The sequence below is a fragment of the Cryptotermes secundus genome, unplaced genomic scaffold (assembly GCF_002891405.2).
Source record: "Cryptotermes secundus unplaced genomic scaffold, Csec_1.0 scaffold1411, whole genome shotgun sequence".
Taxonomy (NCBI): Eukaryota; Metazoa; Arthropoda; class Insecta; order Blattodea; family Kalotermitidae; genus Cryptotermes; species Cryptotermes secundus.
The window spans coordinates 195406-208009 of record NW_019735481.1 but is presented as its reverse complement, the minus strand read 5'-3'; the positions used below and the strand labels follow the sequence as shown (position 1 = coordinate 208009).

The 12604-nt window shown below is 40.3% G+C and overlaps 1 protein-coding gene and 1 long non-coding RNA gene across 6 annotated transcripts in view; one reads left to right on the top strand and one right to left on the bottom strand.

The window, feature by feature from the left end:
* The window catches only part of LOC111869460, a 22740-nt gene extending 13792 nt beyond the window's left edge, over positions 1 to 8948 (bottom strand). The window contains exons 1-6 of one of the 5 annotated variants that reach the window (XR_004513553.1): positions 7644 to 8948; positions 6390 to 6866; positions 6075 to 6265; positions 3356 to 3697; positions 2689 to 2861; positions 1707 to 1746 (exon numbers count right to left, since the gene is read on the bottom strand). This is a non-coding gene — a long non-coding RNA (uncharacterized LOC111869460). Of the gene's footprint in view, positions 1 to 1690; positions 2862 to 3355; positions 3698 to 6074; positions 6285 to 6389; positions 6867 to 7643 lie in introns of those variants that run through there. The other 4 variants (XR_004513554.1, XR_004513552.1, XR_004513551.1 and 1 more) reach the window with 4 other exon arrangements.
* LOC111869459 (3-hydroxyisobutyrate dehydrogenase, mitochondrial) overlaps positions 8881 to 12604 on the top strand; it is a gene marked incomplete at its 5' end in the record, with an annotated part of 39018 nt that continues 35294 nt past the window's right edge. The window contains 1 exon segment of the mRNA XM_023861001.2: positions 8881 to 9056. Within this exon segment, the coding sequence (XP_023716769.1) occupies positions 8960 to 9056 (97 nt within the window).

The window sequence follows — 12604 nt, the reverse complement described above, 5'->3', positions numbered from 1 at the left end:
GTTTGGATATCCCTCTTCTAAGAATTCCAATTGAGTGTGTTAGTGTGGCCAGCTCAGGGCAATATGATATTATAAACACATCACATATCACGTCTCTGCTGTTTATAATTTCATAGGAAAGAAAACACGGCATTCACAAACGTAGAACGAATAAACCGCTCGCTACAGCCACAGGAACTTTGCTGCAAGACAGGCATATGTAACGATGAGTTAGCGCTCTTAAACTCGTGTCTCATTATAAACCGTTCTTGTGACAACAGGCCAGCGAAGAATCTAACAATCTACAGCAAAACCATCAATTATTATGGGCGTTATAACATAGGTGTGCAGCTGGACGAAACATACACGTCGAACCCCCCCAGACGATTTAAATACCTGACGAAACATACACGTCAAACCACGCCAACGGGTTAAAAAACCATTCTACACGAGTCAGGTAAGTAGGATGTCCCAGGAGGAAAGGTCAGTATTCTGTAAGGTCACAGTATCTGCCATTCTAAGCAGAAAAGTGTAAGTGTACAAACCTCCTACTCCCGGTGGTTTCTGAGATAAGAGCTATTTCACTATACAGTTGCAAAACTGTTGATAAGAGATATTACATAATGTTTCTGATACCGGTATTTATTGTTCAAGTGAAAAATGTTGGTGCAGTTTACCTAGTATAATCCATTTTTGAAAATTCCACCATCAACATCAATGCACTTTGCAACTCGTGTAAGGACATGGCTTGTTGCTCGTCTGCATGGTGTACAGTGAAATAGCTCTATCTCGGAATACGTTCGGAATAGGACATGTACATATTCACTTTTTTCTTAGAATGACTGATACCATGTTCCTCCTGGGACACCCTGTATATGCCAATATGCAAAGCAATTTTGGCAAACATTATAGACATCACGATGCACTCTGCTGACATGTAAACTCCCACTAAGTGATTTTAAAAAAAATTAATTCAACTTGGCTGTAATTCCATCATATCCACGAGCTAATGTAGGTTTCATTAACCTTATTATTTCTTCTATTTCATTAAAATTTGTCTCTTTTAATACCATTTCTTGAAAGGGTTGCAAAAAGGAAGTATATAAATAATCTGTAGGTCCCTTGTAAATTAGTCACATCCTTGTTTATCATATTGTAACGTGTTTCGTTACTGAAGACGCCGTAGAGATCATTAATTGGTTTATTGAACAATCTACAAGTAACGGCTACAATTACTTATCACACAGTTGCGGGGTTTCACACTTTATAACCCTATGCGCAAATCAGCTCAATCTGTGTTCAGTAGTCTACACGTTTACAGTAGGGGAGCTATGTATCACTGTATCACGCGCTCCCAATTACACAATCACACACATGTCCGGTTCTTCTTTCCGTGACGGCTGCTATACTCCAACTGTAGTCGGCTGACTGGAGAACTGTTGATAACACACAAGCTCGTAGGCTTGCTCGGAACTATCTTCGGCGATGGCCACGTTATAACTGACTCGTAGCTGCTGTGCAGTTCCCTTATATAGCAGCAGTGGTGCCTGTTGCGTGCCACGTCACAGTAGGAAGCGGTTCCGCATCACCGTATCACGTCACCACGCGTTGCGTGTTGCATAGCTACCAGGATCCGGGGACTCGGCTAACTTCGGCTCCGCTCGTGACGTCACCGTGGGGAGAGTGGCGGGGTGATGACTCGCCTATTACGCGAGCGCTACGTGCCGCTGGGGAGGTAGGGGTCAACATGTCACAATATCTCATGATCTAGAAAGAAATTATTAAATGAGTTTACAATGTCTTCATATTTCTGGATATTTTTGTCTGTTATCTTTAAATAAGTTACATTAGTGGATACATGATCATTTCTGGTTGCGTTCCTTATGACCTTCCAAGCTGCCCTAGCTTGATTATTGGAAGTTGCTACAATTTTATTAAAATACAACTTTTTCGCTCTTAAAATATCTCTATTTAATATGTTACAATACTCTTTGTGGTGTGCTTTTAAACTGGGATTATTATTTCGAGTTTTTATGTAACACATGATTTTTCGATTCCTGACCTTACCCATAAGTGATTAATATACGTAGTTCATGATTTTGAAATCTGACAACACAAGATAAATATCCGAAGATATGTATTTAAAAATTATTAAATACTGTATCTCCATCACTGTCAATGAAGATATTATCCCATATCTCAAAATTACTAAGCCTTCCAAATAAACCTCACAGTTCAACTGACTCCTGCAGCGGATGTACGTATAACTTTCCAGCTATTTAGATATCAACTGCATGAACAGGAGAGCCCAAATGAATCATCTGAAGTGACACATATACCTCAGGGGATGGACAGGGTGGGTGCGCTCCACACTCACTCACCAGCACTGCTACAGGACAGTGCAAGATCTCGGGTCCTCACGGCAGCAGCCAGGAAGAGAACTGTCCGCAGGGGTGTGAAACCATGCAGTTTGTTACAAGTTTACTAACATTTCAGAGGACTCTCCTTACTCTTTGAACCTGAAGATGGCAGTAACATGTTCCCCTGAAATGTCAGTGTTCTATCAAACTACAAGGTGTCACATCCCAGAACGTGCAGGACTTTCTACAGAGAGAAACAATTACAGTTCCTTCTAACAGTATTTCCAATCACTGTGAAAAGTACAAGAGAATGCCATTCAAATCATAAATGCCTTATAACTGCACTTACAGTGGGCATGGAAATTCAAGCCAGCTCATGTTTCTGAATATCCAACCACACCACACACACCCACACACAGACTTTTAGCCACTAGGAAACGAGGGAACTTCCTTAGAGAATGCAAAGTTGTTACATCCTCTGTCACTTGGAAGGATAATTTCTTCCTTACTGCCACATAGGAACTGTGAACAAACAGTAACAAATGCGTTAGACGTGACGTTTTCACACTGATCCATATTCATTACACATTGTCCTAGGTATGACATCATTCTGAAATATGGGACCTTACTGCCTACTTTGGGGTTAAACATACCCCTCTAGAAGGCCAAAGTCACTTCATACCTTGAAGAAGACAGCAAGTTCCTATAAAATGTTTTTTATATTTATCAATTTGACATTCTCATAATCAAAAACCTCTACAACAAAATAAAATTACAGAACCACAAATGTTCTTGCAGTAATTTTACTATCAACAAGCCTAGTCATTACAAAGACACGAGACATTTAGGAAGGCAGATGAGTCATTGCAATGTTCAGACAAACTGCAGTATTATGTTCAAAAGCAGGTACAACTTCTGGGTCTTCTATTGATGAATACATGTAGTGTCTTTTTATATTTTTTAAATAAAGGCTCTAAAATGATACTTTGTTATTTATTTTCATCAGCAATACTTACATCGTTACATTTCCCATTTGTGTTTTAAGTCTTTTTGACTTTTAGGGCTACCTTTTGCTACACTAGTCCAGATCATCACAATGATGATGACCTCTCTGCCCAATTAATCTAGATTAGCAAGAGTTCATTGTATCTGTCTTCCTCTAGCATCCTCTGTGTACTTTCCAACTTCAGACAATACAGCGAGCTGCAGCTCTTGCCATGATACACACATCCCTCTGTACTTCATATGCACGATGCACTATTTATTCTTCCTTGGTGTGAAGTCAACACGATGTACAGTAGTGCCATGGACAACTCTCAACATCCGGAACAGCACTTTACACTGTCGTCTGCCCAGCGCTGGCCTCAAAGGGTACATAATGATACATTACAGTCTTGCCTACTTGGGTTCAAAAACAGTATGTGATATGTGCAATATAAGTCATAACATGAAAACATTTCACTTAAGTACAATACTCAATAGCTAAGTGTACCTTTCTTGAAGAGCTAAGGGGAACCTCCATTTCAAATTCCTGTCGGAAAAACCTAAAATCTTCAAACATTAAATGGGGCTTCCACTACAGTCACTCAAAAAAATCTCCCATCCTCTATCGAACATGCCGGTTCATTACTGTGTTCACAGAAACCTGCTACTGGTCCCTGTCAGTGAATCTAGCTGACACACTATGACCTTATTTCTTCAAGACCTATTCCAGGAGTATCTTACCATCTACACCCAGGTCTCCCAGGTAGTGCCTTCCTTTCAGGTCTTGTGACCTAACTAATGTCCACACTTCTCAGCAAACCCATACATGCTACATGCCCAGCTCATCTCATCCTCGAGTCAGTAACCCTGCTAAAATGATACTGTTAACCTTTATCGGACGAATGTCATCATATGATGTCATTAAAAGTTAGGGCAGCTGGCCGAACGTCATCATATGATGTCATGGATTCCACGCGTGTAAGGTTTTTTTTAATATTATATTAAAAATATAAATTGTTGTTCTATTTACATGATTTTTCATCACCACCTTTATAAGGAGACAGCCTTCCTTCCTGCATGATCTAATGTAATCTAGCGATGTCATATGACGTTAAAAGTAAGGACAAATTGAAGAACGACATCATATGATGTCGCGCATTCCACGAGCGTAAAGATTTTTTTAAAATTAAATTTAAAATATAAATTGTTCTATTTACATAATTTTTGGTCACAACCTTTATAAGGTGACAGCCTTCCCTCCTGCATGATCTAATGTAATCTACTGACGACATATGGCCGAACGACCTCATATGATTTCGCGCATTGCACGCGTGTAAAAATTTTTTTAAAATTAAATTTAAAATTAAATTTTTGCTCTACTTACGTGATATATGTTCACCATCTTCATGAGGAAACAGCCATCCCTCCTGCGTCATCTATGGTAATGTGGCCTTCGTATGGTACTGCCGAAAACATTCTGAAATGCAGAGTCCGATGTCACAGCTCACGCACTTCGTACGAACGCTAGACCGCTTCCCACGCGAAGAGCACACACGACACCTCAGTTGCGATTTAGAGGAAGCAGGCCAGTGATATCGAACTGCAGTGATATTTATCCCCGCAGCTACACCGGAATAATTATTCACACCTCTCCAGCCACACTGGTCTGGCGGTCCCCAAGTTGCCGGCGAAGGTGAGGACCCTTCATCAGCAGAATCAGAATTCCAACTTTCCTTGCCCCTCTCAGAATCTGTTCAATAGCAGTCCGAATCTGTGTCATTGAACAGCTGTTTCTCAATTTCAGCATCAGAACTCCAACTTTCCTCACCACATTCAGAATCGGTTGAATAGCAGTCCGAATCTGTGTCATTGAACAGATGTTTCTCAATTTCAGCATCTTCCATACGATGTCGTCGTGTGGCCATGGTGAACTATAACGCTCTCTAGCAGTGAATCTCTGCGCTTAGACCATGATAAGAAGCCATAAATCTTAACCTCGAGCCCACACATACAAAAATCTCATTCACGACTTGGCTGAACCCAATATCTGCTTCACGATGTCATGGGTGGCTAACCTTATATTGTGATGTTTCAAAATCGTTACAAACACAATGGTTTGACTGCAATGAATGAACAAATGACCGATCTGGCAACACCATATTCCGAGAATTAACTCCCGTTATCTTTCTAAAACATTACACAGCGAGCGATTTCAGACGCATACAGTCGTGCATACCGAAATGTCCATACGATAAATAAGCGTCAACAAGAGACATCATTGAATGTGAAGACACCACAAGGACTTACACTGCTAAAACGCGTGGTGCAGAAAATGTATTACACTGCTAGAACGCATGGTGCAGAAAATGTATGAATTTTGGGAAATTTTTTTGGGAATCAGTGTAAAAAATTTTTACAGATATTAAAATCTGTAAATTAGAATATCTGATTCTATATTCTTTCTACATTAAAGGAGCGTTCATTTCGTTCGTTTATCATAAAAAATGTAGAAATCACACCATTTTTAGAAACATGCTTACAATTTCATTGCCCTAGAAGGGCGGGCATTTAAATAAACTCCGTCCAGCTGCCCCTACCGGAAATTAAATGGCCCGTCCGATAAAGGTTAACGGTACAAATTGTGGAAGTCCTCATTCTGCAGTTCAGTGCATTACCCACTGAATCTCAACACTTGGCGTTCGATTCTGCGTTTCTCAACACAGTCACAATCAGAACCGACGCCGCACGCACCTTCTCTGTAGGAACTCTTCACAGCTGCGGTGCGACAGGACTCGAAGGGAAGGCCTCCTGGATGCCCCACTCTCAGCTGAAAGCTGATGAGCTCCTTTACATTGATATGGACAGTAACGTGGGACTACCTTCATTCTTGTGACGCCTCGTCACCTGGGCCGGAAATTTCTTCGCCCAAGTCTCGCCAGCACCTCAAACAAACAGTACAATCTGCCTACTAGTGTATGTACTGATAGCACAAAGCAACACAACTCTCACAATGTGCTGAACAGTAAGTATGCAAACACTTAAGTTTCAAATTCCCAAACAGCTTACTTGACGATTAGTTGCCGACATTCCATGCACGTCTAGTGGAGGCAACTGGGGATCTCCCTGGGAAATCCTTCCCTGATGTGAAGTCAAGCATGTCCATGAGAGGGGCGTGAGGTAAGACCTTCATGGATGCAGTAACCTGGGTCCCGCATCCTCCATCACTCAGAACAGCAACTTCTTCATTGTTTTGTTGTTGTATTTTATTGATCTGATATTTTAAATTATAGTTTATTTGTACCATGGAGGTTTGTTTATTTCCTTTTGTAAGCTGACTTTAATTGTTGTACCCTGTGTCTCAGGGTTCATTAATTTTTATTATTTATTTTTATTTCCCGATTTCGGAGGAGTTAGGTACTTGTTTTAGTTACTGTTTCATTAGTATTGATAGTATTTATTTGGTAGTGATATGTTAATCGTTTCTGGAGGTATCTGGTTCCTCGAGAAGTGTTCACGTGGGCTATGTACACAGCACTCCCTGCACTGGGAACCCAACATGGAGTACAGTACATATCAGTGTGCAAACTGAGATGGTCTTTCACTTAGAATGGTATGGGAAAACACTAATAGCTCAGTCTACAGGCCGGACAGCTGAAGACTCAATTCCTGGCAGATGTAAGTGATCTTCCTCTACCTCAGAGCATACAGGCCAGCTCTGGTATTCTAGTGAGATGGGGACTATAAGGCGTATAGTCTTCTGGCTTGTAATGCTATGTGGTATGGCGAAAGTCTCAAGTTTCAGAGGGACACAGGTAAAAAAGGTAAAAACTAGCTATGTAACAGGCTGTGGAGGCCCATAGTGTTTTGAGATGTCCAGGCTCCCACATTTTCTAAAACAGCTAGCTCACAGATGGCGGTGAGGTCAGCCTTACATGCCAGCTGCCCTTTACCCCCAGGAAGATTCCTGGTACTCATTTCTGTTAGAGGCTGAGTTGACACCAGGGCCATAGTGTGGCTGAAAGGATTAGGTCAACTGAAAAATCCAATGACCTTATTGCGATTTGAACCTGTGACCGTCTGGCTTGCAGCATAGTGCCTCAACCAACAACGCTACCGCATGCCCCTTCAGAGTGACATATGACCACAATTTTCAGCTCTGTAGAAAAAGCTAAGCACAAAATTTGTTGTCTGCTTCTGCTGGTTTCTTGCTTAGCTGACTCTTCAACGTAATATCTTCGTCTGAAATACTGGGCCCTTCTAACCCTCACAGGGACAGGATTCTACTATTCCTATACAAATAGCTTCTGGCATAACAAATACCTGTATTATGAAGCATTTTTCCTGCAGTCATGGCAGAAACTTTGAGATTGTCCATCTTCAGCCTGAAGTTCATGAACTCCTTGAAGGTGAGGGTGACACTACTTCCATTCTCACTGCTCCACAATAAAAGAACAGTGGGCACCAACCAGTGAATACCAACGTCTCTTAGGAACCGTTAACAAAGAAAGAGGCCAGAAGATTTAAATTAGAAGCCTAATAGTGCTAGTGGGCTTTCAGCTGAGATGGAAACATGCTGCTTGCAAGTGCAGGGTGACAAGTTTCCTCGGTCCCAACACAAACTTATCACATTCTATAAAAACTGTTAGAACACTGCTCCTTCTGCCTTTAAGCATGACTCAAGGCTCGCAGCAAATTCTTCAGTTCTCAAGTGAATAGTTTCTTCATGTCCGTGCATAAAGTACGCACAACAGCAATACTTTTACACTGTGTAATGGAAATTGCACATTCTGCAGTAACAAGCTGCAAAACTTGAATGCTTCTTGTATAACTTTAAGTTCAAGCAAAATGTAATCAGTCTTGTGGCTGTGGGTGCAGATCCCAGTGCAAATTGCTCCTTGTGTAGTGGTCTGTATAGATCCTTGCATAACTTACCTCTTCTTTAGTCTGCACATTGTGCTAAGTTTGTCTCGCACGACAAAATTACGTATACCGCTGTCGGCCAACACTGCGTTGTTACTTCCCTCTTACCTGCAAGATCTTATGCCGATATATTTTTCGACCACACTGCTCAAACAGATTTTATCGCTTTTTAATTTTTAAATCGTTACAAGCCGTAAAATAAGCTCCCACACTCTTTCACATCACAACCTCACAAACGAAATGGCTACCTTAAGGTTCAAGATCTGCAACATCTTCGGACACACATTAAAACAAAAACAATCACGGACATGGGCAGCTGATCCGTGGAAATCTTCTTGATCGGTTTTCATGACCTTCATGACGGTAATGAAGGCACAGCGATATGTGCGATACGTACTACAGTACGAGTGTGAATAGGTATATGCTCTCTGACGGCGTAGTAGTTTATTACGAACGGTTACGAAACTAATGAACGTTATGAACATGGTACAGAACGTACAGGACATTTATGCTCCAGTCATTCCCGGTGTTCCCGGTCGTCCCGGTCGTTCTTGATTGTTAGGCGTTCCTAGATTCTAGTAATTGTACCGGATTACTGGAAGAGCGTGAAGAGGTCGTGTGCAGTTGTGTTTATAAGTTGCGGAGACTTGTGGATCGGTGACGTTTGTTCGTTTCGAGCAGGAGTTGCTTAATACGAATTTGAAATTGCAGTTATAATGGCTACAATATTTCGATTTTGGATGGGGACAAGTAGCATTTTAATTCCTCGCAGTAAACATGTACACTGCATTTGCAGCACCCGAAATATATCAAGTGTGTAGTATAGGTGTTTGGTTTTACATATTGACAAGTCATCCAGAATAATTTGCATTTTTCATTAGTACCCTTCTAAAACTCGTCGTATGTATATCAAAATAAATAAAACTAAATTACCTTCAGCCGCTATAATTTGCCCTTCAAAGAGTTAATGCGGCAGTATCGAAGAGTAATGTAATTTCTGGTCCCACCGGATGTCATCAGTGTAGAAAGCTGTAGTTTCTTGTAGGATATAAGTTTCTGAGCTTTCTGAAAGCAGTGGTTAAGAAGCGTTCTGTCTTTTGGGATGTAACGCCGTATAGTCATTGCAAGTCAACATACGTTTCGAAGGGAGATGGAGGCGACATGTTCTTTTGAAATCCCTGTTGACGTACAATGGACTACATGGTGTTATATAGGAGAAGACAGAACTCTTTAATTTCTTACCGTAGAGCAGGCAAGTGGTGATGTTTGTAAAGTGAGCATGAAATTTGAGGATCGTAACAAGTTCATGTTGTATAGATACACAATGAGTGGAGTGCCTTAAATGAATTATTATATATGGAATGAATATGTGATACTACAGTCTAGAAATCCGTTAACGGCCGAGGGGATCCGTTGCCCTGACCACGCAACACCCTCTATCTGCCAAAGTTGGCACTAACTTCGCCGACAAGCTGCGGTCGCTCGGTCAGTATAGCTCACTTGCAGACTGAAGCCACGGAGTTTGTTTTTGTTTGTTAGTGTGATATTCTCTGTAATTTTTATATGATAAAGATTGCAGAAAGATTTTTCAAAATGATTTCATAATTGAGGAGCACAGTTGGTGTTATCTGATGGAGAGATTAGTTCAGTTGTGTGTCAGTAACGTCATTGCTTCAGCCAACTTGCTCACTACCAGTATATGTGCTATTATTCCTCCATTTGTCCATATACAATAGTGGCTTAGTGCCTCATATACAGGGCAGCCCCATGACAATGTATACAAGTTTCCAAGGTAATGTGAAGATGGAGCAGCAAAGTATGTTGTTGCTGTTCTTCCAGAACTCCATGCAATTGCATCAGCTATCTGATATTGTGATGTTTAGTATTTACAACTACTGATATGTTGGGATTTTGGACTTTATCCATCGTCCTGGTTTTTAGGATAACAAATAAAAACACGACATTTTGGAAACTGGATCTGTTTCCGTCCTCAGGTGAAGGAAAACACATATTCAGTTGGGTCCCTTAGAAAGAGCTAGCCTCAATCACTGTCCAGTGACAGATCCAGTTTCCGAAACGTCGTGTTTTTATTTGTTATCTTAAAAACCAGGACGATGGATAAAGTCCAAAATCCCAGCATATCAGTGTGTTATATACCATCATCAAAATCCTATAGTAACTACTTTTACAACTACTACTTTGGCAGATGATGCGAGGAGCAGCTCACTGACAGAAATGTTGTATAGTAATTTTAAAAGTTGTAAAATGGAATCTGAATTGTGCACAAATTTAATAAATTTTAAAAATTAGCTAAAACTTAGATATTAGTTCTGTCATATCCATTATTAGAAAGTGTCTTTGTGAAATAGTATAGTCACAAATTAACCATATGTTATGTTCATATTGAACTTGACAGACACTTGTATGTGTGATTATTGAATGATCCATGTTTATGCTCAGAGCCTCATACAGCACAGTCACCAGCAATAATCTGAGCATAAGAATGACATTATGCAATGAAACCAGAGGTACTTTCTCAGATGGGAAGTTTTCAGTATAAAATTGTTCCTTATGCCTGCAAAAGTCAGACTGAAACACTAGATTTGATAACATATGGATAGTTTTATTTATGGTTTATTTAATGATGCTGTCAGGGGCATCAAGTGTATAGCATTAGATGATAGGATGCTTATTGAATGATGAATAGGAAAGAGTGTGGAAGGAAACAGTCATAGCCCAATCTAAGATACGTTGTGGCATTTCCCTGTGGGGACTGAATAAAACCAAAAAAAGGAGCTGAGTCATGATAACTGGTGTCCTGACTAAGATCCAGACTTCCAGAGTATGAGCTAGAAGCATTGCAGCATGTGCGAACTTGCCTAGCATAAGGATTGTTGGCAGTCAGAACTCTTAAATGAAAATTGTCTGCAAGGTTCAACTGTGAGAATTGGAAGCGTTAAAAGTACTGTGCCATATTTGCTCAAGGCAAGAAATGTGAAGCCAGCAGAGACAGCCGTTGCTAGGGAACAGCTCAACAAACATGCCCATTGCTGGGCAACAGATTCATGACATGCAAGAATGGAGTAAATTGGAAGTGGTGTTCTCTATGCGGTCCATGCGATAGCTATGTGGCACAACAATCAAAGAACTCTTGGGAGAAGTTTTTGTAAGCGGTCTATACTGATGCTGTATAACAAGGGTCAGCTTCTATTAGAAGAGAGTACACTTGACAAAAGGCCAAGCATTTTCGTAAGAGACAAACCCATCTTCTCGTCAGAGACGATATTGTGTCAGGAGTATTACCGCAGGAGTTCAGTTGGAAAAGTCTCTGGTTGTGGGTTTCAAAGGGCTTGACACCAAGCTGAACTGTTGGCGGTAAATCGCCAGTCATAAAGTAACTTTGACTTTGACTTTAGAAGAGAGTCTTGTGAGTCAATCAGAAGAGTAGGGTGTTGATGTGAGATGGCTGCCAGCCTGGGAGTGAGTTATAAGACAGTTGCTGGCCAGTAAGGACATGAACAGCCATGTGATTTACTCCATTGTTGATGCTAGTTAGACATTGCTGTGAAGGACGCGTTGAGTGGTAGTGTGCGAATCTGAGAGCTCCTTAATTTAAGTACAAAAGAGCAGTTTAATTCGGTCAGTAGTAAAAAATAAGTGGTTATCTTCTATTTAAATTTTTTTCTATACTGAACGTTTTCTTCCTTTTTTTACTTACTCTTAAGCCACGCTTAGCTCCTAGGCCATTTTCCGCCATATTGTGAGCTATTAGTATCTGATCTTCCGCTCAACGCTTCTAAACTGCATTTTCTTAACTTAACTTTCTGTTAATATAGATTAGTAGTAGAATTAGTAAACATACTTGTTATTTTGTATCTTAAATACGGTGATTTGTATTTTCATAAGTGTACTGGTAGGCCTAACCTACAAGTAGTGTGTTACTTGTCTTAAGGAAACTGATTTGTATTTTCGTAAGTATACAGTAGGCCTAACCTACAGGGAGTGTGTTATTTTATATCTTACTGAAAGTCGATTTGTATTTTCACAAGTGTTATTTATATCTTACATAAGTTGTTTGTATTTTCGTAAGTGTACAGTAGGCCTAACCTACAAGGAGTGTGTTATTTTATATCTTAAGGAAGTCGATTTGTATTTTCACAAGTGTTATTTATATCTTACATAAGTTGTTTGTATTTTCGTAAGTGTACAGTAGGCCTAACCTACAAGAAGTGTGTTATTTTATATCTTTAGTAAGTTGATTTGTACTATTGCAAGTGTACCAGTGGGCCTAACCTAAAATAAGTGTATCATTGTATATAGTGGGCCTTAAAAGATTTGTGCCAGCATATACTCTTGTAAGT